This window comes from Callithrix jacchus, chromosome 7, assembly GCF_049354715.1.
Source record: "Callithrix jacchus isolate 240 chromosome 7, calJac240_pri, whole genome shotgun sequence".
Taxonomy (NCBI): Eukaryota; Metazoa; Chordata; class Mammalia; order Primates; family Cebidae; genus Callithrix; species Callithrix jacchus.
The window spans coordinates 64,387,393-64,414,533 of NC_133508.1; the positions used below are offsets into that span (position 1 = coordinate 64,387,393).

General features: G+C 44.1%; 1 protein-coding gene, 1 non-coding gene and 2 pseudogenes across 6 annotated transcripts in view; all 4 read left to right on the top strand.

Annotated features, from left to right (window-relative positions):
- The first annotated feature begins 5,792 nt into the window (after positions 1-5,792).
- The window catches only part of FAM76A (family with sequence similarity 76 member A), a 35,249-nt gene continuing 13,900 nt past the window's right edge, over positions 5,793-27,141 (top strand). For 2 of the 4 annotated variants that reach the window (XM_054258992.2, XM_035308357.3), the window contains exons 1-6: positions 5,793-5,992; positions 7,304-7,368; positions 10,560-10,614; positions 12,568-12,720; positions 21,893-22,050; positions 25,558-25,644. In XM_054258992.2, coding sequence (XP_054114967.1) covers positions 5,912-5,992; positions 7,304-7,368; positions 10,560-10,614; positions 12,568-12,720; positions 21,893-22,050; positions 25,558-25,644 — 599 coding nt within the window. In that variant the 5' untranslated portion in view covers positions 5,793-5,911. The remainder of the gene's footprint in view (positions 5,993-7,303; positions 7,369-10,559; positions 10,615-12,567; positions 12,721-21,892; positions 22,051-25,557; positions 25,645-27,141) is intronic. The other 2 variants (XM_078330887.1, XM_035308358.3) reach the window with 1 other exon arrangement.
- On the top strand, positions 13,101-13,207 carry LOC118143339 (U6 spliceosomal RNA). Its single transcript, XR_004727566.1, has one exon. It is a non-coding gene; the product is annotated as a U6 spliceosomal RNA (small nuclear RNA).
- On the top strand, positions 16,948-17,379 carry LOC118155215 (thioredoxin domain-containing protein 17 pseudogene; annotated as a pseudogene).
- On the top strand, positions 17,538-21,886 carry LOC128932608 (ribulose-phosphate 3-epimerase-like; annotated as a pseudogene). The gene has a single exon (XR_013519893.1). The product of XR_013519893.1 is annotated as a ribulose-phosphate 3-epimerase-like (transcript).

Here is a 27,141-nt window from a genome sequence, read left to right on the forward strand (position 1 = left end):
CAGTGGTGCAAATATAGCTCACTACAGCCTCTAATTCTTGGGCTCAAGTGATCCTCCTGCCTCAGCCTCTTGAGTAGCTAAGACTACAGGTGCGCACCAGGTGGTAGAGACAGGGTCTTGCTATGTTGCCCAGGCTGGTCTCAAACTCCTGGCCTCAACAATCCTCCAACTTCAGCCTCCCAAAGCAGTGGATTACAGGTGAGCCACCATGCCTGGCCATATCATGTCTTTTTTTTTTTTTTTTTTTTTTAAGACAGGGTCTGCCTCTGTCGTTCAAGCTGGGGTACAGTGGTGTGATCTCAGCTCACTGTAACCACCTCCCTGGTTCAAGCTATTCTCCCACCTCAGCTTTCCAAGTAGCTGGGACTCCAGGTCCGTGTGACCATAACCACCTAATTTTTTTTTCTTTGTAGAGATGGGGTTTTGTCATGTTGCCCAGGCTGCTCTCAATCTCCTGGGCTCAAGTGATCCTTCTGCCTCAGCCTCCCAAAGTGTTGGGATTACAGGCTTAAGCCACTGTCTTTTTTTTTTTTTTTTGAGATGGAGTTTCGCTGTTGTTACCCAGACTGGACTCAGCACCACCTCCGCCTTCTGGGTTTAAGCAATTCTCCTGCCTCAGCCTCCCGAGTAGCTGGGACTACAGGCACGCACCAACATGCCCAGCTAATTTTTGTATTTTTAGTAGAGACGGGGTTTCACCTCATTGACCAGGATGGTCTCGATCTCTTGATCTCGTGATCCACCCGCCTTGGCCTCCCAAAGTGCTGGGATTATAAGCGTGAGCCACCACGCCCGGCTGCCACTGTCTTTTTTATAGAGACTTGAGCCTCATGTCTTTTTTATACATCAGTGTATCCCCAGTGCCTAGCCCAGAGCCTGGCACAAATGCTTTATAGAGTTTTGTTGAATGAATGGAGTAGGCACACTACCGCCTCAACGACAGGGCCAGACCTTGTCTTTAAAAAAAAAAGGAGACAAGATATGGCCAGGCACCATTGCTCACCTGTAATCCCAGTGCTTTGGGAGGCCAAGGCTGGAGGATGTTTGAGGCCTGTAATCCCAGCACTTTGGGAGGCTGACATGGGCAGATCACTTGAGCTCAGGACTTTGAGAGAAGCCTGGCCAACATGGCCAAACCATGTTTCTACTAAAAATACAAAAATTATCTGGGCGTGGTGGCACAAGTCTGTAATCCCAGCTACTTGGGAGGCTGAGGCAGGAGATTCACTTGAACCCAGTGGTCAGAGGTTGCAGTGAGCTGAGATCGCACCATTGCACTCCAGCCTGGACAAGAGCAAAACTCCCTCCTAAAAATAAATAAATAAATAAAAATAAATGAAGATTGGTTGATTGAATGGACCAATTAGCCTTGCACTGAGTGAAGGGGTTATAGAGATGACCCAGATATGATGGCCCATAGTCTGATGAAAACAAGTATGTAATTGTAAAACTGGTAATACAATGGAGATCAGAACTGAAGGCAGTGGGAACACAGAGAGGCTCTTACCTCAGTGCAGCGCTTGTTTGTGAGAAGAGAGGCTGTGTTTACACGACTCAATGCACCAGCATCTCTCTAAAAGAAATGCAGTTCTGGCCGGGCGCAGTTGCTCACACCTGTAATCCCAGCACTTTGGAAGGTCAAGGTGGGCGGATCACGAGGTCAAGAGATGGAGACCATCCTGGCTAACATGGTGAAACCCCGTCTCTACTAAAAATACAAAAATTAGCCGGGTGTGGTGGTACATGCCTGTGGTCCCAGCTACTCGGGAGGCTGAGAGGCATATGTTGCAGTGAGCGGAGATTGCACCACTGCACTCCAGCCTAGCGACACAGCAAGTTTTCGTCTTAAAAAAAAAAAAGAAATGCAGTTCTTTTTCCTCTTCTAATACTAATGTACATTAGTGTGCCAACTTCCATGTACTCTTTCTTGTTTGTTTTGTTTTTAATGTGCTCAGAGTCATACAGCTTCTAAGTAGTAGAGCTGGGATTCAAAGTCAGGCAGTCTGGCTCTGAGCTTGCATTTGCATTTTTTTTTTTTTTTTGAGGCGGAGTCTTACTCTGTTGCCCAGGCTGGAATGCAGTGGTGCAATTTTGGCTCACTGCAACTTATGCCTCCCAGGTTCAAGCGATTCTCATGCCTCAGCCTCCCAAGTAGCTGGGATAACAGGTACCCACCACGATGCCCCGCTATTTTCTATATTTTTAGTAGAGATGGGGGTTTCACCTTGTTGGCCAGGCTGGTCTCGAACTCCCGACTTCAAGGGATCCCCCTCTCGGCCTCTCGAAGTGTTGGGATTACAGGCATGAGCCACTAAGTCTGTCCGATTATATTCTTTTTTTTAAGACAGTGTCTCACTCTTGTTGCCCAGGCTGGAGTGCAATGGCACAACCTCGGCGGCTCACTGCAACCTCCGCCTCCTGGGTTCAAGCGATTCTCCTGCCTCAGCTGCCCAAGTAGCTGGGTTTACAGACACCCACCACCCCCCGCCCCACTGCTAATTTTTTGTATTTTTAGTAGAGATGGGGTTTCACAATGTTGGTTAGGCTGATCTCGAACTCCTGATGCATCAGGTGATCCACCCTCCTCAGCCTCTCAAACGCTGGGATTACAGGAGTGAGATCCCACGCCCGGCCTGCTTACATTCTCTTTTTTTTTTTTTTTTTTAAGTAATTTGAGGCCAGATGTAGTGGTTCATAACTGTAGTCTAGCACTTTGGGAGGCTGAGGTGGCAGGATCACTTGAGGCTAGGAGATGGAGACCAGCCTGGACAATACAGCAAAATCACACCTCTATAAACAATACAAAAATTAGCCTGGAGTGAAGAACATGGTGACATATGCTTGTAGTCCCAGCTCTTCGGGAGGCTGAGGTTGCAGGATCACCTGAGCTTAGGCTGCAGTGAGCCGAGATTGTGCCTTTGCACTCTAGCCTGGACAAGAGTGAGACCCTCTCTCAACAAGTAATGATACAAATAATTTGAAATGAAATTCACATAACATAAAATTAAGCATTTTAAAGTGAACAATTCAGTGGTAGTTAGTATATTCACCATGTCGAGGCTGGGCTCAGTGATTTATGCCTGTAATCCCAGATTTTGGGAGGCCAAGGTGGGCAGATTACTTGAGGTCAGGAGTTTGAGACCAGCCTAGCCAACATGGCGTAACCCATCTCTAATAAGAATATAAAAATTGGAGGGAAGGGGAAAAAATATAAAAATTAGCTAGCTGTGGTGGTGTGTGCCTGGAATTCCATCTACTTAGGAGGCTGAGGCAGGAGAATATCTTGAACCCTGGGAGGTGGAGGTTGCAGTGAGCTGAGATCGCACCACTGCACTCCAGCCTGGGTGATGGAGATTCTGCATCAAAGAAAAAAAACCCGGGCACAGTGGCTCATGCCTGTAGACCTAGCACTTTGGAAGGCCAAGGGAGGCAGATCATTTGATCCAAGAACTCCCGGAGGTCAGAGTTCAAGATCAGCCTGGTCAACATGGTGAAACCCCATCTCTACTAAAAACACAAAAATTAGCCTGGCGAGGCGCCATTCGCCTGTAATCCCAGTTACTCAGAAGCCTGAGGCAGGAGAATCGCTTGAACCCGGAGAAGGAGGTTTCGGTGAGCTGAGATTGCCCCACTGTACTCCAGCCTGGACAACAGAGTGAGACTCTGTCTCAAAAAAAAAAGTAAAAGAAAAAAGTATATTCACAGTGTTGTACAACCACTACCTCTATCTAGTTCCAAAACATTTTCATCACTCCAAAAGCCCCTTACCCATTAAACAACTTCCCCATATTTTCCTCAATGCAGTGTTTTTATTTGTATTTGCATATATATATATATATATATATATATATATATTTTTTTTTTTTTTTTTTTTTTTTTTTTTGAGACAAGGTCACCCAGGCTGAAGTGCAGTGACATAATCATGGCTCAGGGAAGCATTGACTGCCCAGGCTCAAGAGATCCTCCTGCCTCAGCCTCCTGATTAGCTGGAACCACAGGCATGTGCCACTATGCCTGGCTAATTTTGAAAAGTATTTTTGTTTTTTTAGAAATGGGGTCACACTGTGTTACACAAGCTGGTCTTTTTTTTTTTTTTTTTTTGAGACGGAGTTTCACTTTGTCACTGAGGCTGGAGTGCAGTGGCATGATCTCGATTCACTGCAACCTCTGACTCCTGGGTTCAAGCAAATCTCCTGTCTCAGCCTCCAGAGGGACTATAGGCACCTGCCACCATGCCCTGCCAATTTTTGTATTTTTAGTAGGGCAGGGTTTCACCTTGTTGGTCAGGCTGGTCTCGAACTCCTGACCTCAGGTGATCCATTCGCCTCGGCCTCCCAAAGTGCTGGGATTACAGGCGTGAGCCATTGCATCCTGCTGATGAGACCCAGGCTGATCTTAAACTCCAAGGCTCAAGTGATCCTCCTGCCTCGGCCTCCCAAAGTGCTGGGATTCCATTCCATCCCGCCTCATGTACTGGTTTTGATTCTCACAATGGCCTAATTGTTCAATTGAGAAAAATGAGGCTGTGAGTAGTTCAATGATAGATCCAAGGTCATGTAGTTAATTGTGGAGCAGTGATTTTTGAACCTTTGCTTTCTGATCCTGAATGTTTGATTAATGCACATCTGCGGGCGAACTTACAAGGAGATGGCTTTATTTGGGTTCAGAGAGAGTAAATTTTGTTTAGGCAGGGAAATAGAAGCTATGTTTGCTTTTAGTTGTAAAAAGCCCACGTTGAGGTAAAACTGCAATTAGTACTGTACAGGCGGTTGGCACAGCCAAGGAGTAACCTAAGCCCAAGAGCAGCTACAGGGCAGGACTTGGATAGGTCAGCAGTGCAGGGAGCTTTGCCAACACCTCAAGAACAAAAAGTCTGTCATTCCTTGGGCAGCTCCTGTACGTGCCAAGCTGAAGCCAAAAAGAGGCAGAGGCACCCAGAGGGCGTGGCTTGCCTTCCAGAAGCCAGGCATTGCCAGGAATCACCAGGTGGTTGCTTGCGAGAGAAGCTAGGGGTGAAACTGGAGAAAACAAAGTAGGAAGCAGGCCTGGGCCAAGTGCATCCCACTCTCATGGGGGCCTGCAGGCCACCGAACGCCTGAGTAACTGTCCAATCCCTCCTGGAAAGACCACCATCTGTCTAGAATCCCTCTTCTGCAACATAGGGGTGCCCTCTCTGGGGCTCTCTTTTTCTCTCTGAAGGCCCACGGCCCCACAGTTCCCAATTTAGGGATCTTAAATTGAGGGCACACTTTTAAATTGTCCTTCATAGTTTCCTCTTCTCCCTTGCGTGAGGCTGGACGGGACCCTCCTGCTCCGATGATGGGAAACTTCTCTCCCAAACTCCCCACCTTCTTTGGGCTTGGGCGGCTGCAGAGTTCCAGTTAACGGTGCGCCGCCCTCGTTCCAATTGTATCCACAGTGCTCCCAGAGGGTGCAGCTCCATGGAAACCAAACCATCACAAATCTCCGAAGGTATCGCGAGAAGCGCGGATGCGTCTGAGGCAAGGGAGAGGCGGAGCAAGGGCGGGAACGCCGAGCAAAGCGGGCGGAGCCTGAGCGCTTCCGAGGTCCGGGCCTAGAGCCTGTCCCTCTAGGCGGCGCCCCCGCGTGACTGCGCTTTACATAATCGCGGCCTTGAGCGTCACAGTGGCGTACTTCACGCCAGACCGAATCAGAGTGGGCGAAAGCTCCGTGTTCCGCCCCTTCCCACTTGATCGACGTCAAAGCGCACCAGTGAATAGGTGTCTAGAGTTCTCGAGCCCGCCCAAGCCCGTCCGGGTCCGCCCCGACCCGCCTGCGCCCGCCGCCTGCCACAGCCAGCAGCCTGCCGCCGCCGCCGGGTTGTGCCTCAGACTGTCAGATAAATCGGCGGGCCGGGCCGGCGGGCCGGTGAGCGCGGCCGGTGCCGGACATGGCGGCGCTCTACGCCTGCACCAAGTGCCACCAGCGCTTCCCTTTCGAGGCGCTGTCTCAGGGGCAGCAGCTGTGCAAGGTGCGCGGGCTGGGGCGGCGGCCGGGAACTGGGGACGCAGGAGGCGCGGCCCAGAGCTCCCTATTCTGTGGGGACGTCTGGCGGGGTCCCTGAAACTGGGTGTGGCAGACCCGCCAGGCTGAGGAGCGGCACCCACCCCGCTGGGGGGGCCGGCGGGGCACGTGCGGGAGCCGGGGCCCGGTCCAGGTTCTCGCGGCCGGCGTGTCCGGGCGCTTAGCAACGGCGGGGATTGTTCTCGGACCCCGTGAGGTCGGGGGAGGGACAGCGGGTCTCCTGCTTGCCCTGACTGGTCGCCCCCGGGATCCCTTTGCGTTGCCTCCCCTGCTGCCGCGGTCTCCCTGGTCACAGACTGGGGGACCTCCTGCCCCTCCTGGGACTGAACTCCAAAGTTGGGTGCTGCCTGGGAGGAGTGTGTCGAACTCGGGCTCCTCACAGGCACTTTTTCGACTAGTTTCAGAATCGGAGGCGGCAAGGATTGATTTTTTTAAGAAAGACCCACACTCTTTGGCCAGTTGCAGAATCGGAGGCAGCAAGGCTTTATTTTTTAAAAAGCCCCACAGTCAGGCTCACAGATCAGAGGGATCACTTCTCAGTATCCAGTATTCGTTCTTGCCTAACTAGTTGCTGATCAGTTTTTACTCCTGAAGGTCCAACTTCTCTTTTTCTTTTAAGTTGCTTCATCCCACTTTGCCTTTTTAAGTGACTAGAGATGCTGTGAGGCAACAGTTAAAAAGTCAGCAAACCGGCTGAAGAATAATATTGAGGTATTCCCAATAATCCAGAGTTTGTGTTTCTTGATTTGAGTAACTCATAATGGTCTGTCATTTTTGCCTCAGAAAGTCATCACTTTCCATTTGCCAGTCTTTAGATACCAGGTCCGAGGGAATGCAAGTGCTTGAGTGTGCTTTTTGGCCTCAAAATATGCATATTATGATTTTAGGGAAGTTATGTATATATAAATACTAATAATTTTAATCCAGTACTTTCATTTTACAAGTAAACTTCGAAATCACACAGTGGCAGAAGAATCAGGTCTGGAATTCAGGGCTTCTGATTCCCAGTGTGGGGCTTAATCATACATATGTTTGTTTTACAGTTTATGGCTAGTTCCATATAATCCATATAAGTTCTTACTTAACTCTCACATCAACAGTAGAGAAGTAATACCAGTATTAAAATAAGGCCCAGAAAGTTTAAGTGACTCACTCAAGCATAGTAGCTATGCTAGAAATAGTACCCAGGTTGGCTTCCTACTGAAGGCTGTTTCCATTTGTGACTGCCTTTTAAAATTATATCCTCATTTCATTTCAGGAATGTCGGATTGCACACCCTGTTGTGAAGTGCACCTACTGCAGGACTGAGTACCAGCAAGAGAGGTAGTTTTGTTGATCAAGAAAGATATTAATAGGCTTCTTTCCCCTTGAAATCTGTAATTGGTTGCATTTTATGTACAGATTTGTAATCAGCTGCATTGTAACATACAGATCTGTACAGACTCTAATTGCTAAATATTTAGGTCTGTGATCCATCTTGAGTTAATTTGTATGTGGGGTGAGATATACAATGAAGGGTGTATATTACATATATTGTTTCCTAGTTATTATCCATTGATTGCTTAAGTTAAAGTTCTTTTTAAGGCCCTTGATCATTTTATATTGTGGTTATAATCTTTTTGACAAGAAGAAACCAATCCAGCAACAGAAAACATGAGCCTCATGTTTCAATATGTATATATACAGAGATTGAAGAATTTATAAGCCCAAAGAAGATACTTTTGGAAATGTGACAACCCTGATAAGAGTTTGTTAGCTCCCAGCTACTCGGGAGGCTGAGGCAGGAGAATCGCTTGAACCCGGGAGGCGCAGGTTGCAGTGAGCCAAGATCGAGCCATTGCACTCTAGCCTGGATGACAGAATGAAACTCTGTCCCCTACCAAAAAAAGAGTTCGTTAGCTCTAGTCACATTTGAAACTCACTTGCCATTACACTTTCCTTGGGCAAATCTCTCTTTTTTGTTTGAAACAATCTCTCTCTGCCAGCCAGGCTGGAGTGCAACGGAGCCATCACAGCTCACTGCAGCCTATACCTCCCAGGCCTAAGTGATCCTCCCACCTCCCAAGTAACTGGTACCACAGTTTCACCATGCTTAGCTAATTTTTTTATTTTTGTAGAGACAGGATTTTGCCATGTTATCCAGGCTGGTTTCTTACTCCTGGGCTCAAATGATCCTTCCTCCTTAGCATCATAAGATGTTGGAATTACAGGTGTGAGCCACCACGCCTGGCCAAATCGAATTTTTTAAAGTGTGAAATGCAGGTATGGGTGGTCAGACATCTCTAGGGGACATTTCCATAGCAACAAAGTAATTTTTTGGTATACCAAGTTTGACTTTTGTGGAACTTTTGTAAGTATAGGTGATCCTGCTTTGAGCAAGGTGGGGTCTATTTGTTAATTCATCCATAGACCTAGAAGCCCAGTTTTGTTTTGTTTTTTTAAATTTATTTTTATTAATTTTTTTTTGAGACAGAGTTTCGCTCTTGTTACCCAGGCTGGAGTGCAATAGTGCGATCTCGGCTCACTGTAACCTCAGCCTCCTGGAAGCCCAGTTTTAATTAGTCATTTGAATTATAAGAATATCTTCTCCAAGCCGGGTGTGGTGGCTCAAGCCTGTAATCTCAGCACTTTGGGAGGCTGAGGCGGGTGGATCACAGGGTCAGGAGTTCGAGACCAGCTTGACCAACATGGTGAAACTCTGTCTCTGCTAAAAGTACAAAAGTTAGCCTGGCATGGTTACCTGCGCCTGTAATCCCAGCTACTTGGGAGGCTGAGGCAGGAGAATCGCTTGGGCAACAGAGCGAGACTCTGTCTCTCTGTCACCCAGGCTGGAGTGTAGTGAGATGATTTCAGCTGGGACCACAGGTGCACACCACCACACCTGGCTATTTTTTTTTGGTGTATCTTTAGTAGAGATAGGGGTCTTGCCATGTTGCCCAGGCTGCTCTAGAACTCTTGAGCTCAAGCAGTCAGCCTGCTTTGGCCTCCCAAAGTGCTGGGATTAAGGTGTGAGCTACCACACCCAGTCTGTCATGGATGTTTTCAAACATAAAAAAAGGTTAAAAGAATTAATGATGATGGGGAGGAAGGCAGCACATCACACTGTCATGTGTGTACCTATGCAACAGTCTTGCATGTTCTTCACATGTACCCCAAAACCTAAAATGCAGTTAAAAAAAACAACTAGCGAACACCCATATACCCTCTACCTAAATTCTGTAATATACACTTTAGTATATATTCACCTGTCCATCTGTTCATTTCTCTATCCATCACTTGTATCAATCCATTTTACTTCTAATGTATTTAAAGTTGCAGACATCAGTATACATAATCCCTAAACATTTCAGCATACACAGCATTATTTAGTATTAAATATTTGTTTACCCTTTTTTTTTTTTTTGAAACAGAGTCTTGCTCTGTTGAGCAGGCCAGAGTGCAGTGGCTGCAATCTTGGCTGACTGCAATCTCTGCCTCCCAGGTTCAAGTGATTCTCCTGCCTCAGCCTCCTGAGTAGCTGGGATTACAGGCACATGCCACCACACCTGGCTAATTTTTTTGTATTTTTAGTAAAGACAGGGTTTTGCTTTGTTGGCCAGACTGGTCTCGAATCCCTGACCTAAGGTGATCCACCCATCCTGGCCCCCCAAAGTGCTGGGATTACAGGTGTGAGCCACTGTGCCTGGCCTAAATATTAACAAAATATTTGATCACAGTGTTTTTTTCCCCACCTCTGGTGTTTTCATATGCCTTTACTTAGGAAGGAGAACAGAGAGTGATGTCAACAAAGATAGAATCTCTGAGGTTATATTCCAAATACAAATACTTTATTTGTCACCTGAAATTTCTCAACTATTCATCTGAATTAAGGAGAATTTATTTTTTTTCCTGCCAGTCCATTTTAGTATAATATTTTGAGGGTCTTCTCTGTATCTGATAATTTTATTTATTGATACTTGTGGATGTCATAATAAAAAATAACTCACTCTCCATTTTAGCCAAAGCCTCACTTTATTTGAGATAATAAAACCCATAACCATGTAATAACTAAAAGACTTACTAGAGGCTAGGTGTGGTGGCTCATGTCTGTAATCCCAGCACTTTGGGAGGCCAAGATGGATGGATCACTTGAGGTCAGGAGTTTGAGACCAGCCTGGCCAACATGGCAAAACCCCGTCTTTACTAAAAATACAAAAATTAGTTGAGTTGGTGGCATGCGCCTGTAATTCCAGCTACTTGGGAGGCTGAGACATGAGAATTGCTTGAATGTGGAAGGCAGAGGTTATAGTGAGCAGATCACACCACTGCATTCTAGCCTGAGGAAAAGAGTGAGACTCTGTCTGAAAAAAATTAAATAAAGATAAGAGTTGTTAGAAAGATACTCACACTTCTTAACCAAGCATCCAGACCATAATTCACCTTGGCCCTTAGCACTGAGCAAACTCCTTGGGCTTCAGGAGGAATCAGTTTTCAGATATTCTAAGAAAAGCCTGTGTCTCTTTCTTCCTTAACAGTAAAACCAATACAATATGCAAGAAATGTGCTCAGAATGTGCAGTTGTATGGAACGGTAAGTAGGATTTTTTTAAAACCTAACAGTGAGTACTACGGTCTTGTGGAACCTTACCTTCTGTGACCTACTAATGTCATTACAATATTTTTATTGTAAGAGATAGTTATGTGTAACGTATCTAGTACTGATTTCAGCTTTCAAATTTAGCTAATGCTTATTGTTAAGGAATTCTGTGTTTATAGTCACACTGCCAGGATTATTATTATAATTTTCCTTGAGAGGCTTCAGTAACCAGTATGGAAAAAGAAAGGGAAAAATGGTTTTTTTTTTTTTTGAGACCAAGTCTTGCTCTATTGCCCAAGCTGGAGTGCAATGGCAAGATAGCTTACTGCAACCTCCACCTCCCAGGTTCAAGCAATTCTCCTACCTCAGCCTCCCAAGTAGCTGGGACCAAGTGGCAGGCACCACCACACACGGCTAATTTTTTGTATTTGAGTGGAGAAAGGGGTTTCACCATGTTGGCCAGGCTGGTCTCAAACTCCTGACCTCAAGTGATCCACCTACCTCTGCCTCCCGAAGTGCTGGGATTATAGGCGTGAGCCACCACAGCTGACAAGATGAATTTTTATGACTTGACCTTTTAGTTTGGTAGCAGTTGACAAGTCATTTTGATGAATTCTTCTTTTTTTTTTTTTCTGTCTTAGTGTTAGAGTTCAGGATATTACGTGTTTGTTGGCATTCTCCTAACATGTTTATATACTGATAATAGCAAAGAGGCCTTTTCAGAAATTTGGAAGCCCTTGCTAGTTTCTCCAAAGAGCTGGTTCTGTTGAATGTCTCATAGAAGTCTCTGCATACATACTAATGGGCTTTTGTTATGTGTTTATTTATTTAAAAATCAATAGTTCTGTGCAGAAAAACACTTCACATAGTATTAAGAATTGGGCTATGCCGGGCGTGGTGGCTCACACCTATAATCCCAGCACTTTGGGAGGCTGAGGCAGGTGTATCACAAGGTCAAGAGATCGAGACCATCCTGGTCAACATGGTGAAACCCTGTCTCTACTAAAAATACAAAAATTAGCTGGGCATGGTGGTGCATGCCTGTAGTCCCAGCTACTCGGGAGGCTGAGGCAGGAGAATTGCTTGAACCCAGGAGGTGGAGGTTGCGGTGAGCTGAGATCACGCCATCGTACTCCAGCCTGGATAACAAGAGTGAAACTCAGTCTCAAAAAAAAAAAAAAAAAAAAAAAGAATTGGGCTTTAGGCTGAGCAAGGTTGCTCACACCTGTATCCCACTTTGGGAGACTGAGGCAGGCAGATCACCTGAGGTTCGAGACCAGCCTGACCAATGTGGAGAAACCCTGCCTCTCCTAAAAATACAAAATTAGCCGGGTGTGGTGGTGCATGCCTTTAATCCCAACTACTTGGGGGCTGAGAGAGGAGAATGGCTTGAACCCGGGAGGCAGAGATTGCAGTGAGCAGAGATCGCACCATTGCACTCCAGTCCAGCCTGGGCAACAAGAGTGAAACACCATCTCCAAAAAAAAAAAAAAAGACTTGGGCTTCATGGCTGGGCAAGGTGGATCATGCCTGTAATCCCAGCACTTTGGGAGGCCGAGATGGGCGGATCACCTGAGGTCAGGAGTTCAAGACCAGCCTGGCTAACCTGGCAAAACCCTGTCTCTACTAAATAATACAAAAATTAGCTGGGCATGGGGGCTGGCGCCTGTAATCCCAGCTACTCTGGAGGCTGAGGCAGGGAGAATTGCTTTAACTGGGGAGGTGGAGGTTGCATTGAGCTGAGATTACACCACTGCATTCCAGCCCAAAAAAGAATTGGGCTTCATTTGGTCAATATAAAAGCAGATTTATGAAGTTGGCAATACATTTGTACCATGATTAATGAACTACAAAGTAGAAATTATTGCAGTGGTATTTTAAATTTTTAAATGCAGTGGTATTTTATGATAGTAATTCATACTTGACCCTTTCTTCCCCCTCTTTAAGCCCAAACCTTGTCAGTATTGCAACATAATTGCGGCATTTATTGGGAATAAATGCCAGCGCTGCACAAATTCAGAGAAGAAGTATGGACCACCCTATTCTTGTGAACAGTGCAAGCAGCAGTGTGCATTTGACAGGAAAGATGATAGAAAGAAGGTAAATCTCTGTTTTTCTTGATTTTTTTCCTTTTAGAGAAATTAAGGTGGGCTAACTGTGTTAAAAACACATTTAACAGGCCAGGTACAGAGGTGCAGTGGCTCATGCCTGTAATTCTAGCACTTTGGGAGGCTGAGGCGGGTGGATCACGAGGTCAGAAGATCGAGACCATCCTGACTAACCCAGTGAAACCCCATCTCTACTAAAAATACAAAAAGTTAGCCGGGCATGGTGGCAAGCACCTGTGGTCCCAGCTACTGGTGAGACTGAGGCAGGAGAATTGCGTGAACCTGGGAGATGGAGGTTGCAGTGAGCCAAGATTGTGCCACTCCACTCTAGCCTGGGCCACAGAGCGAGACTACGACTCAAAAAAAAAGCCAGTGCTTGCTTTGGCAGCACATATACTAAAATTGGAACAATATAGAGAAGATTGGCATGGCCCCTGAGCAAGGATGACACGCAAATTTGTGAAGCGTTCCATATTTTTCATTCACAGCAAACTGACACAAGAACAGAAAACCAAACACCGCATATTCTCACTCATAAGTGGGTGTTGAACAGTAAGAACACATGGACACGGGAACGGGAATATCACACTCCAGGGCCTGTTGGGCGGTGGGGGAGCTAGGGAAGGGACAGCAGTGGGTGGGGGGATTGAAGAGGGATGTTTTAGGAGAAACACCTAATGTAGGTCATGGGGGGATGGATGTAGCAAACCACCATGGCATGTGTATACCTATGTAACAATCGTGCATGATCTGCACATGTACCCCAGAACTTAAAGTATAATAATAAAAAAAAGTTACACACTCAACATTTAACAAAGAAAGATTTCTCAGTTTCTTTCCTGGTTCTATTATTGACCTTAAAGAAGATATTCATATTTTGTTTTCTTCATTCATAAAATGTGGACCATTGTTTTCTAACATTTCACAAGAATGTGAATTACAGTATCACATAAGTAAAGTGGTGATTGGCAGAATTCTATAGAATTCTGTAAAGGAGAGACTGTAACTTAATCAAGATGGAGTGGCGTTACCAGTTTTACTCTCTGGCTGTTTAAATGTTTCTATCTGTTGAAATTAAAGATTACAAGATTACATTAGAGGGAAGCTCTATGTGGAAGGGTGTACCTTTATAGAATCAGAATGATTTAGAGTTCCTTCATATTACTCTTGCTTAAAACCCTCCAGGTGTTTCCAGTTGTGCTTAGAATAAAACTCAGATCCCTTCAGTGGCCCACAAGGCCCATACCCAGCTCTCAGTCTCATCTTCCATCATGCTTCCTACCTCTCACCTTGCTCTAGCCACACCGGCCACCCTGTAGTCTGTCTGATATGCAGGTCTCATTGTGACCTTTGCACTGGCTGTCCTTGTTCCTAATGCATCCTTTTCTAGAGTCTCATAACCAGCTCCTCATGTCAGGTCTCAGCTCAGATACCACCTGCTCACAGTGAACTTTTACTGACTTCCTCAGTCGATATTTATCATATCGTTTTATTGTCTTCATAGCATCTCACATCTTGAAACTAGGCTTGCTTATGTGGTTGCATGTTTGTCCACCCCCACTAGAATGTGAGTTCTTTGTCCATCTTGTTCTCTGCTTTATTTCCAGTGGCTTGGCACATAGTAGGTACTCAGTAAGTATTTGTTGAATAAAAGATTGCAGTCGAGAAACTCTTTTTCAGTGGCCCGAAATGCTTTTAAGAGGTGCTAGGGCTTAAGGGCTGACTCTTGCTTACCAAATTCACTAACTTACAGTGGGAGGATATAACTTTCCAGTGACCAGGATACTCCTGCCTGCCAACCAGGGCACCTCTTCCCTGTATCAAGATACTGAAGGTCTGAATTAGTAATCAGGAGGCAACACAAGCAGCAGTCCCCCAAACCTGGGTTCCATCTGACTCCTGGAACTAGCTGAATGACCCTAGCTACTTACCCTCATTATGCATCACTTTCTTAATCTTTCTTCATGGGAATAACAATAACTTCACAAAAACATGGGTAAATGTAATTCAGATAGGTATATAAAATAATATTGAACCTGGCACATAATAGAACTCAGTAAATAGTACCTGTATTACTGATTGGAATAGTTCATTTTTATTAATTTGGTTTTACTAGAATTCACTACCTTTCTGCTTTATTAGTTACAACCCTGTCTAAAGTGTTTGAGTATTTTTAGAGATCTACAATTACACGTTCATAAACTTTAGGAGAGAGCTAAATTTAGGGATTAAGAGTGGGAGATCTGGACTCAGAATGTGTGGATTGAAATCTTGGTTCTGTCACTTATTAACTGTGTGACTTTTGGCATGTTAATCTATCAGTGCCTCAGTTTCCACATCTGTAAATGGGGATGAGCTGATCTCAGTGTTGCTACAAAGGTCAAGATATTAGTAAAGCTCTTAGAATGGAGTCTGGTACATGATAAATACTGAGCGTTACCTATGATGATTTGTTTTTGATAGTTTAATTCTCAGAGGATGCTATTTTATTTTATTTTTTTGAGAAGGAGTCTCACTCTGTCACCCAGGCTGGAGTTGAGTGGCATGATCTCAGCTCACTGCAACCTCCACTTTCCCTGTTCAAGTGATTCTCCTAACTCAGCCTCCAGAGTAGCTGTGATTACAGGTGCACACCACCACGCCCAGATAATTTTTGCATTTTTAGTAGAGATGGGGTTTCACCATATTGGCCAGGCTGGTTTCGAACTCCTGACCTCAAGTGATTAGCCTGCCTCTGCCTCCCAAAATGCTGGGATTACAGACATGAGCCACCACCCAATGCTCTATTTTTAAAGTTTCTTTTTAAGAGAGAGATCTGAGAAAAATGTCCTATGGATCTATGTGCAATTTTGATGTTCATTGTTTGCTGTCTTTTTGTGCAGTTGTATTGCTTCCAGACCCTTCTTTAGTGAAAGCTCTTACCTGGGCAAGGTCTTTTAGGGTGTTTTAAAATTAAGCCTTCAAGGCCAGGTGCAGTGGCTCATGCCTGTAATCCCAGCATTTGGGGAGGCTGAGGTGGACATATTGCTTGAGACCAGGAGTTCAAGACCAGCCTGGGAAACATGGCAAAACCCTGTCACTATTAAATACAAAAAACTTGGCCAGGCACAGTGGCTCATGCCTGTAATCCTAACACTTTGGGAGGTCGAGGCAGGCAGATCACTTGAGGTCAGGAGATTGAGATCAGCCTGGCCAAGTGGTAAAACCCTGTTTCTACTAAAAATACTAAAATTAGCCAGGCGTGGTAGGTAGTGCCTGTAATCCCATCTACTCAGGAGGCTGAAGTGGGACTGTACTCCAAGCTGGGCACAGATCAAGACTCCATCTCAAAAACAAAACAAAACAGAAAAACAAAAAACAACCAGAAAAAAAAGAATTAGCCAGGCATGGTGGTGCATGCCTGTGGTCCCAGCTGTTTGGGAGGCTAAGCTGGGAAGATCACTTGAGCCTAGGAGTTCAAGACCACAGTGTGCTGTAATCATACCATTGCACTACAATGTAGGTGAAAGAATGAGACCCTGTCTATAAAATAAATAAAATTAGGCCTTCAAGCCAGGCCTCATGGCATGCTCTGGTAGTCCCAGCTACCCCGGAGCCTGAGGTGGGAGGATCACTTGAGCCCAGGAGTTTGAGTCCAACCTGGGTAACATAGTGAGACTTTGTCTCTAAAAACATAATAATAATCAGACTTTCAGGTTGTATCCTATAACCATGAAATTAACCAGATTGAAGTTTGATTTCAAAGTTCATTTTTATGTTCATTAACAAAAAATTAAATGCCTATGATATACCAGACACTGTTCCGGGTATTGGAAATACGCTAATGAACTGGACAGACGACCTTATTCTCACAGAGCTTATTATGTGTGTGAAAGAGAAATGGGTGAGGAGAAAAATAAATGAACATAAATTTTAGATATTAGTGCTATAAAGAAATTAAGTATATAATAGGGATTAACAGCCTATACTGGGCAATCAGGAGAACCTCTGAGGAAATAACAACATTTGATTGGAAACTAGGATGATGAAAAGGTGGTAGCCATGGGAAGCTCTGTAGGACAAAAATTCCAGAAAGAAGGACCAGCTGTGGAAAAACCCTAAGGCAGGAATGAGCTTGGCACATGATTAGAACCGAAAGAAAGTGGCGTGAACATGGGGAAGAGGAAGGAAATGAGGTAATAGAGGCAGGTAAGGGGCTATATGTAAGTCAACATAGGCCATGAGGCACACTGCAGATAGCTCACTACACTACAAGGAGGTGAGCGCATGAAGCTTTGAGGAGTTCACCTGGGCTGTGCAATGGCACAATGGCAAGACCATTTTCACCTACTTTATTGGTTCTAAGTATGCTAGAGGGAAAAGCTGGTGCCCCTATTGCATGCATGCTAAACCAGTCATATGAGAGGGGCTGAAGCATGTTAGTGAAGGGTGTGCGTTTGGCTACTGCCAAGTAGAAGAAAAGCCTTGTTGGAAAGATCCAAATAATGACTTCAGAAGAAAACCTGGAAGTAACCACAGCACCTACACTACTTAAATATGAGACACCTCAAAAACTGGTAGAATCTAAGTGTCTTCAGGCCAACCTTGTGGAAATGTTTTTCTGTAAAGATTAAGATTTCATGATGGCAGTTATGTCTTGATTTTCTGATTTGCTCTAGTATGAAAAAAACTGCATAGGCAGAGTGTCGTGGCTCACACCTGTAATCATAGCACTTTGGGAGGCCGAGGCAGGTGGATCACTTGAGCCCAGGAGCTGGAGACCAGCCTGGACAACACAGCAAAAGCCCATCTCTACAAAAAATACAAAAAAATAGCAGAGTCATGATGCACGCCTCTAGTTCCAACTACTTGGAGACTGAGGTAGGAGGCTCACCTGAGCCTGGGAAGTCAAGGCTGCCATGAGCTGTGATTGCGCCACTGTACTCCTGCCTGGGGAAGGTTGTGAGACCCTGTTGCAAAGCAAAATTGCATACTTGCTTTGAATTCATGTTAGCAATAAATGAATAAATGATGATGTTAAAAAAAATAGGCTATGGTACAGAGTTTGAATTTTATGCTAACTATAATGAGAAACCATTGGGTTTTAAGGAGAGAAGATGGACTTACAGGGTAACTTACTTCTGGGAGCCATTGCTTTGGCGTTAGGCTGCAAGATTGGCTTGTCCATCCTCAACAGCAGCCTGGCCAGTTTAGGGGTCAGCTGCCTCCATTTGATAGACTCTGGGACCATCTGGATGTAATGGATGGCTGCTTTGTTCTCAACATCACATTTGGTTATCCTGTGGTAGAAAGCCTTCAAAAGCAGCTAGTCCAGGACCCTTTCTTTACATGCATGTGATGGTGTCTAAGCTGGAACAGGAGTAAAGCCAATGGCTATAGCAGAAGCCAGCCAGTACACCTTTCATCTTGAGGCTACTAAGAACTCAGAGGCTTTGATTGAAAACATTTGGGAGAATGGGTTGAAGGTTGGCCTTGCCATCAAACCAGGGGCAATACAGTTGAGTATTTGGCACCATGGACTAATCAAATAGATATGGCCTTGGTTATCACAGTAGAACCTGGGTTTGGAAGCCAGAAATTCATGGAAGATGAGATGCCAAACATTCACTGGTTGAAGACCCAGTTCTCATCTTTGGAAAAGAGGTCGATGGTAGAGTAGGTCTTGACACTGTCCACAAGTGTGCAGAGGCAGGAGCTAACATGATTATGCCTGGAAGCATTGTTATGAGGAGTGAAGACTCTAGATCTGTGATTGACTTGTTAAGAAATATATGTTCAGAAGCCACTCAGAAATGTTCCCTTGATCAATGAGACCACAAGGAGTCCATTGTTGCTGCTCATGAGATCTCCTTTTTACCAGAAAACAGGAATATTGACTACCAATCATTGCAGCTGAGGTGGTACTGTTTCTCTGAGCAATTATTCATTCTAATGATTAAAATTGATTGTGCAGAATATTCTGAGGTTAGAAACTGGCATGTCGAACTACATTTTTAGTGAAGCAATTTAACAGTGTGGTGAAGTACTCAGTTTTTACTGGGAGACTTAAATTTTTTTTTTTTTTTGAGATGGAGTTTCACTCTTGTTACCCAGACTGGAGTGCAGTGGTGCGATCTCAGCTCACCGCAACCTCTGCCTCCTGGGTTCAAGCAATTCTCCCGCCTCAGCCTCCTGAGTAGCTGGGATTACAGGCATGTGCCACCATGCCCAGCTAATTTTTTGTATTTTTAGTAGAGACGGGGTTTCATCATGTTGACCAGGATGGTCTTGATCTCTTGACCTCGTGATCCACCCGCCTCGGCCTCCCAGAGTGCTGGGATTATAGGCTTGAGCCACTGTGCCTGGCAAATTTTTTTTTTTTTTTTTTTTGAGGCAGGGTCTCATTCTGTCACCTAGGTTGGAGTACAAGTAGTACAGTCTAGACTCACTACAGCCAGTCCTCCCTCCTCAGCCTACCAAGTAGCTGGAACTACAGGCACACGCCACCATGCTCAGTTAATCTTTGTACTTTTTGTCAAAACAGAGTTTCTCCATGTTGCCCAGGCTGGCCTCGAACTCCTGGTCTCAAGCAATCTGCCTACCTCACTCAGCCTTCCAAAGTTCCGGGATTTGGGTGTGATCCGCTGCGCCCAGCCAACTTGATTTTTATAAAGAATAAAAATATGGCTGCATTAAGGTTACAAACAGAAATGTGTCTTAATGCCTAAGGAGGGCATATTAACTACACTATAAAAAACCTTTTCCATTTACAGTCGAGAGAAAATGAAAAATTTTTTTTCTGTATTTCTAAAAAGAGGATATAATCATTTACATTTAAGAAACCCTTTAGCGGCTATGGGGAAGTGGCTTATTGGAGGTAGGGTGATCATTTGGGTAGCTCTTAAAATCAGTAAGAGATGAAAATGTCTTTAGTAGAGTGGAAGCAGTGGAGTTAGAAAGAAGTGAGTAGTAGATTCAGACTGATGGACTTGCTGATGGGTTGGGGATGGAGAACAAAGTGGCTTTGCAGATGAGATGAAAATCACTTCAGGTAAATGATGATGTGGCTTACCCATGTTCAAGATGAAGTACAAGATCTAATTTCAGGAATAAGAAATGAAAACTAAAATTCCATAATGTATCAGCATACTTCCTGCCTAACCTGAGAAATTCCAAGCAGCCCTGCTGCCCTGTCACCTGTCCTAGTGTGTCCTCCAGGGGTTTTTCAGTCTGAATGCTGCACAGAGACACCACAGCTTCAGAGGGTGGCAGAAGACACATTATGTTTTCCTAGCTTTGTGCCCTGCTCCCTGGTGCAGTTACTTCTGCTCAAAGGAGTCAACTTTTTCTACTTCAAACAGTGCCATGGCAGGCCACCACCAGGGACTGGGCCCTGGAAGCTACTCATTCATTAGTCTTTCTCTGGGGACCCTCTTTCTGTCTGAGAGATGGTATCCAGCGTACCATTTTGTGAACTATTTTTAAGGTATTAAAACTGAGGTACAGGAGGGCGGGTTTGGGGAGATGTTGGCCAAAGGATTTCAGTTATATAGGAGGAATAAATTGAAGAGATCCATTGTACAACATGGTGAGTATATTTAATAAAATGTACTCTTGAAAATTGTTAAGAGAATAGATTTTAAGTGTTCTCACAAAAAAAAAAAAAAAAAAAAAGGGAGGCCAAGGTGGGCAGATCATGAGGTCAGGAGTTTGAGACCAGCCTGGTTTCACCAACATGGTGAAACCCCATCTCTACTAAAAATGCAAAAAAAAATTAGCTGGACTTGGTGGCAGGCACCTGTAACCCCCAGCTACTTGGGAGGCTGAGGCAGCAGAATCACTTGAACCCCGGGAGACAGAGTACAGTGAGCCACTGTACAGTGAGTCACTGTACACTGGAGTACAGTGAGCCAAAACTGTGTGCCACTGTACTCCAGAGTGGGCAGCAGAGCAAGACTTTGTCTCAAAAAGAAACAAAAAACAATATGAGGTAATAATGTTAGTTAGCTTGATTTAGCCATTCTATATGTATATTTTTAAATATTTATTCATTTTTGAGACAGTCTTGCTCTGTTACCAAGGCTGTATGTAGTGCAGTGGCATGCTTACAGCTCACTGCAGCCTTGACCTCCCAGGCTCAAGTGATTCTCCCACCTCAACCTTCCTATTAGCTGGGACTACAGGCATGTACTATCATGCCTGCCTAATTTTTGTTGTCTTTCTTTTTGTAGATGGGGTTTTGCCATGTTGCCCAGGGTGGTCTTGAACCCCTGGGCTCATGTAATCCACCTGCCTCAGCCTCCCAAAGTGTACATATTTCAAAATAGCATGTTTTACACAATAAATATATACAAATTTTGTCATTAATAAAAAACGACCAGGTAAAGTGGCTAATGCCTGTGAGTCCAGCATTATGGGAGGCCAAGACAGGCAGATCACTTGAACTCAGGAGTTTGAGACTAGCCTGGGCAACATGGCAAAACCCTGTCTCTACAAAAAAATAGAAAAATTAGCCAGGCATGGTGGTACTCACCTGTAGTTCCAACTACTCAGGAGGCTGAGGTGGGAGAATCGCTTGAACTCAGGAGGTAGAGGTTGCAGTGTACTCCATTCTGGGCAACAGAGCAAGAGCCTGTCTAGAAAAAAACAGTAACAACTGATTAGGTGAGCCTGGTGGCATGTACCTAGTCCTGGCTACTCAGGAAGCTGAGGCAGGAGGATTGCTTGAGCCCAGAAGTTTAAGGCTGTGGTGTACTGCGATCATACCACTGCATTCCAGTCTGGGTGAGACCCCATTACTGGAAAAGAAAATCTAAAATACTGAAGCATGAATTTTATCATTCATCTTCTGTCTTCTCCCTGCTGAGTTTTCCTTAATGAGAACCATAGTCTTCTGAGAACTTTACTCTTGTCCGTGTTTGCTAAGTTGAAGAGAAACAAAACAAAAAGACATAAAATTAGCAGCTGAAATTTATTAAGGAACTTTTATGTGCCTGGCATCATGTTAAGTGCTTTACCTACATTATGTCACTAGATTCTTGTAGCAGCCCTTTGTGACATGCCCAAAGTCACAACTCAAAAGTTTGAGAACTGGGACTAAACCCAGAGGTTCTGGCTCCCAATACCACGTTTGCAGCCACTGTACTAAATTCCCTCGTCTTTATCTTTGTCTCCTCGTCTTTCAGGTAGATGGGAAATTGCTGTGCTGGCTGTGCACACTTTCATACAAGCGGGTCCTTCAGAAGACCAAAGAGCAGAGGAAACACCTGAGTAGCTCTTCTCGTGCTGGCCACCAGGAGAAGGAGCAGTATAGTCGCCTGAGTGGTGGTGGCCATTATAACAGGTAACTTCAAGATGCATAAGATAGAACTAGAAGTGCTTCAGATGTAATACTCACACAATCATCACAGAACATACCATCTCATATAAATTTTCTGTATTCTCTGTAGGTAGTCTGTAGGAGGAAGCTCATTTGTCATATTTTATAATTCATATATCTTCCAAAGACCAGAGAGATGTCCATAAAGTGTCATGATTTCCTGACTTTGTGTTGTGTCTGAAATGTTTTGGAACTTACTGTACATGTATTGTTTTCACCCTTAGAGTGGATTCTCTCTCTAGAAGATTGGACATTTTACTTTCTGAGAGATAGAGCTTTTTCAATGCATATTTAGCCAGGAGGCTGATAGATGTTCTAGGTTTGTCCTGGTGGCAGCTAGTCAAAAAGATGTCTTTTCATTGTTGTTTTAAGCTTCTTTTCAGAGTATCTAGTGTTGTTAAGAATTCTGGCTCTGGATGGAATCCTGGCTCTGTCAGGTTCTCTGTGGGGATCTTGGGCAAGTTTTCTCATCTATAAAATGAGGGAAGTAATAGTATTACCTTATGAGGTTGTCGTGAAGATAAATTAGATAGTACATGCACAGTGATTGTTTTATAACTGGCATAAAGGAAATATTCAATACATTTCAGGTTTTTTTTGTTATTACCGTTATGACTTTGTTTAATCGGCAAGCTCTATCATGGGTCAAGGATGCTGGTGGGAATGAAGAGCTGAATAAAAGTCATGCTGCTCTCCAAGAGAATACATTCTGGTAGGAAAGACAGACTTATAAACAGATCATCTTAGTGTAATGTAATGGGTACCACAGTAGAAACTTGTCAAGAATGCAGACATGAGAGTAGTAATTAACTGCCTTGAGAAGTCAGGCAAGCTGACTTGCAGAAGAGCTGGCATTAGAGCTATATCTTAGGATGAGTTGGAATCCTCAGGGAAGGAATGGGCAGAGGCATTCGCAAAGGTATGGAGGGTATGAGACCACATGGAACCCTGGAGAACTGTAAGTCCTCTTATATTGCTGGAACTTATGGTTGGGAGCTGGGGAGTGGAAGGAAAAAGGGGTTCTGCATCCTAGTAAGGAATGTAAACTTAATCGGTGAGGGGAGTGGTTAGTGGGAAGCTATTGAAGGGATCTATGCAAAAGAGAGTCCAAATCTTCATTTAAAAAATTAACCCTGACTAGTTTGGAGAAGGCATTGGAAGGAAAAGGGACTGGGGGCTAATTAAAAGGCTTTTTTGTAAGAGTCTGGGTATGAGATGTTAAAACAAGAACCTCACCTGAGGCAGTGGAAGATTGAAAAGGCTGATTCAGGAAGATGCTTTGGTCGGAGTATTATGAGAAACTTAGATAATCTGATGAACAGACACATGAGGAAGAATGAGTAAGTGAAGGATATTTAGATGAATAGGTAGATCTTTAACTGAGACAGAATGTAGGAAGTGGAGAAAACGTTTAGTTTTGAAAAGTTGAGTTTGAAGCATGAAGAATTACTTTCAGGAGTTTAGCCTAGAACTTAGAAGAGAGGTTTGGACATGGACCATAGGTAGCACATAAAGAATCTGGTTGGGCACGATGGTTCTCACCTTTAATCCCAGCACTTTGGGAGGCCAAGGCAGGCGGATCACAAGGTAAAGAATTCAAGGCAAGCCTGACCAACATGGTGAAACCCCGTCTCTACTAAAAAAAGAAAAATACAGAAATTACCTGGGAGTGGTGGTACACACCTGTAATCCCAGCTACTCAGGAGGTTGAGGCAGGAGAATTGTCTGAACCCGGGACAGGGAGGTTGGGTTGCAGTGAGCCAAGATCATGCCACTGTATTCCACCCTGGGTGACAGAACGAGACTCTGTGTCAAATAAAACAACAACAACGAAAGAATCACTGGGGGTAGGGATTATTTGAAAATGCAGATTCTGGCCAGACACATGGGCTGACTCATGCCTGTAAACCCAACATGCTAGGAGGCCGAGGTGGGAGGGTTGCCTGAGACCAGGAGTTTGAGACCTACTGGAGGAACATAGTGAGACCCCATCTCTACAAAAAACAGTATTAGCCAGGTATAGTTCCAGCTACTTGAGTGACTGAGATAGGAGGATCACTTTGAGCTTTGGAGTTTGAAGCTTGCCATGAGCCATGAATGTGCCATTGCACTCCAGCCTGGGCAACAGAGCAAGACACTGTTTCTTTAAAAAAAAAAAAAAAAAAAAAGATTCCTGCTGCAGTCCCACTCAAGAATTTAATTCAGTAGGACCTAGATAGAGTCCAGGAATCTACATTGTTTTATAAAGATCCCAGATGCTTCTAATGTAGGTGATATAATTTCCAACCACTATGCTAGGTAGTTGTTAAAATCATGCTCTTAAATGCTGTAATTCAGAATTCAGATTCAGCACTGAGAACAGAACTCTAGAAGCATTCGGTATTTAAGGATTAGGAACTAAGATGCAACTGTCACAAAAGTGGGATGACCAAACAAGGAGAACATTTTAATACGGATGCAGTGATCAGTGGTATCAAATACTAAAGAGAGGTCAAGTAAGAAAAGGTCTGAAGAATCCTTTGGACTTGGCATTTGAACACCCATCAAAATGAAAGGGTTGCATAGCAGAGACAGACTTCCAGCTTTTGTTTCAAGATTAGTTTTGAGTGAACTTACTGGGGCTAAAAACTGATTTTTAGTCTTGTAATAGGACTGAGATACCAGTAGGTTAACACAAATGTGGAGAACTAGACTGGCAGGGCATGGTAGCTCATGCCTGTAATCCCAGCACTTTGGGAGGCCGAGGCAGGTGGATCACTTGAGGTCAGGCGTTCGAGGCTAGCCTGGCCTACATGGTGAAACCACGCCTCTACCAAAAAATACAAAATTTAGCTGGGCACGGTGGCACGCACCTGTAGTCCCAGCTATTTGGGAGGCTGAGGTGGAAGGGATCACTTGAAGCCAGGAGGCTGAGATTGCAGTAAGCCAGGATCACACCACTGCACTCCAGCTTGTGAGACAGAGTGAGACTCCATCTCAAAAATAACTAAATAAATAACGAGACTGGGAGTTCAAATATATTGACCTAGTTTCTAGTTCCAGCTTTACTACTAACTAGCTATATGTCCTTTGGTGGATAAGTTTATCTTGAGCTATTTCTGCACAGTAGAAATAATAATTTATTGATACCTCACAGAATTATACGATACATGTGAGACAGTGACTGTAAAAGTACTTTTTAAACCAGACGACAGATTATACTTGTTACTAAAGTTTTATTTCATAGTCACTAATAAGGCAGGTTATATTTAACTGATGAAGGCCAAGAATTTTTTTGATCCTGTGGAAATTAGCTACCCATCCATCCAGGACCTACAAAATCATCACCTTGGTAGATTCTTTATTAGTCAATAATTATTAGCTTTTGCTTAGATGAGCTATCTTACATTGGTCTATTTGACAGACTTTCATTGTGATGTTTTGTTAATCTTTGATTTCTAATGTGTGTCTCTCTATTTTTGCCATTAAAAGCCAGAAAACACTTTCTACATCTTCAATTCAAAATGAAATCCCAAAGAAAAAGTCCAAGTTTGAGTCAATCACAACTAATGGAGACAGGTGAGCCAGTTGGAGTATGTGTGCGCACACATTTGAAATGCATACACAGTTCCTGAAACAGGAATACATTTTAGAGTCTGCCTTGGAATTAGTCTGTGTCTATCAGTGAACCTTATAAATAATAAGCAGTCCTGATATTTGTTTATAAATCTAATCTTGTCATTAAATGATAAGAACTTGTAACTGATTTAATAGCAATTGAATTCTGCAGTCTACTAAATGACTCCCCTACACTAATTCCTAATTCTTTTTTTTTAAGAGACAGAGTCTCACTCTGTTGCTCAGGCTGGAGTGCAGTTTCGTGATTTTGACTCACTGCAACCTCCGCGTCCTAGGTTCAAGCGATTCTCATGACTTAGTCTCCCAAGTAGCTGGAATTATAGGTGTGCCAGCATGCCCAGCTAATTTTTATATTTTTAGTAGAGACGAGGTTTTGCCATGTTGACCGGAACTCCTGGCCTCAAGTGATCCGCCCACTTCAGGCTCCCAAAGTGGTGGGATTATAGGCATGAGCCACCTTGCCTGGCCTCCCCCACACTAATTCTAAGAAGTCCAGAGCTGGATGCTTTTCTGTGTGATCTGTGCCTCCAGGCAGGAGAGGAGTTGATCTTGAGAGGTAAAGACAAGTTGAGATTAAGACAGTGTTGCCAAATTTGTGAGGGATAATCCACACTTCCTTAGCATTCAGAAAGCCAGTCCAGTACAGATTCTGGATCAGGAGAGAATAAGATGTATTTACATATTTTTGTTTCCTTTCAAGCCAGTCTAAATGCATACTTTTAGTCTTCACTTTTCCTCTCCCCTCCTCAGTGATACTTCCTCCTCTGAGCTGCATGGGTCCTAATATCCAGAGTGTCCCGTCTGTATTGCTACAGTGGGCTGCTTCCCAACAGAGTCTTGGGACCAGCCGTTTTCCTGTTCCTCCAGGCCTGGCCATCCTAAAGTGAAACCACCTGACACACTTCCCTAAGATCCTGAAAATCATCTGCATTCTGAAAACTCCTCCCATTCACAGTTCTCCTTCCCAACCAGTAATGGATATAGGAGCAGACCAGCATGTAGGCTTACCAGGACTGATTTTGTTTATTTAGAAAGATACAAAACGTTCTTTCCCATTGCCTTTTTTGTTAACTTGCTTTCAGGCACTATAAGATTTTTAGAACTAGTTTCAATGATTTTAAACTTCTTGAATTGAACCTTCTAGAATTCTTAATTTAGGTAGTCAGATTACATGGGGGAAGGAACCATAAAGAGCGTCTTTCTGGCCAGCTTTACTGTTCTCTCAGAAGCTAGTCTGGCCATTGTGAAGAAAATAGATGTCGCACAGGTTGTCCATCACCTCGGCCAGCGTGTGTGTCCCTATAAAAACTACTTCAAGGAATGAACTTTTTGAATGCCCTGCTTTATAAAGGCCTAAGTCAAGCCTATCCCTTTAGATTCATTTCTGTTTTGTGCTCATTTATGATCCAGGCTGTGTTTGAATGACCTGGAAAAAGC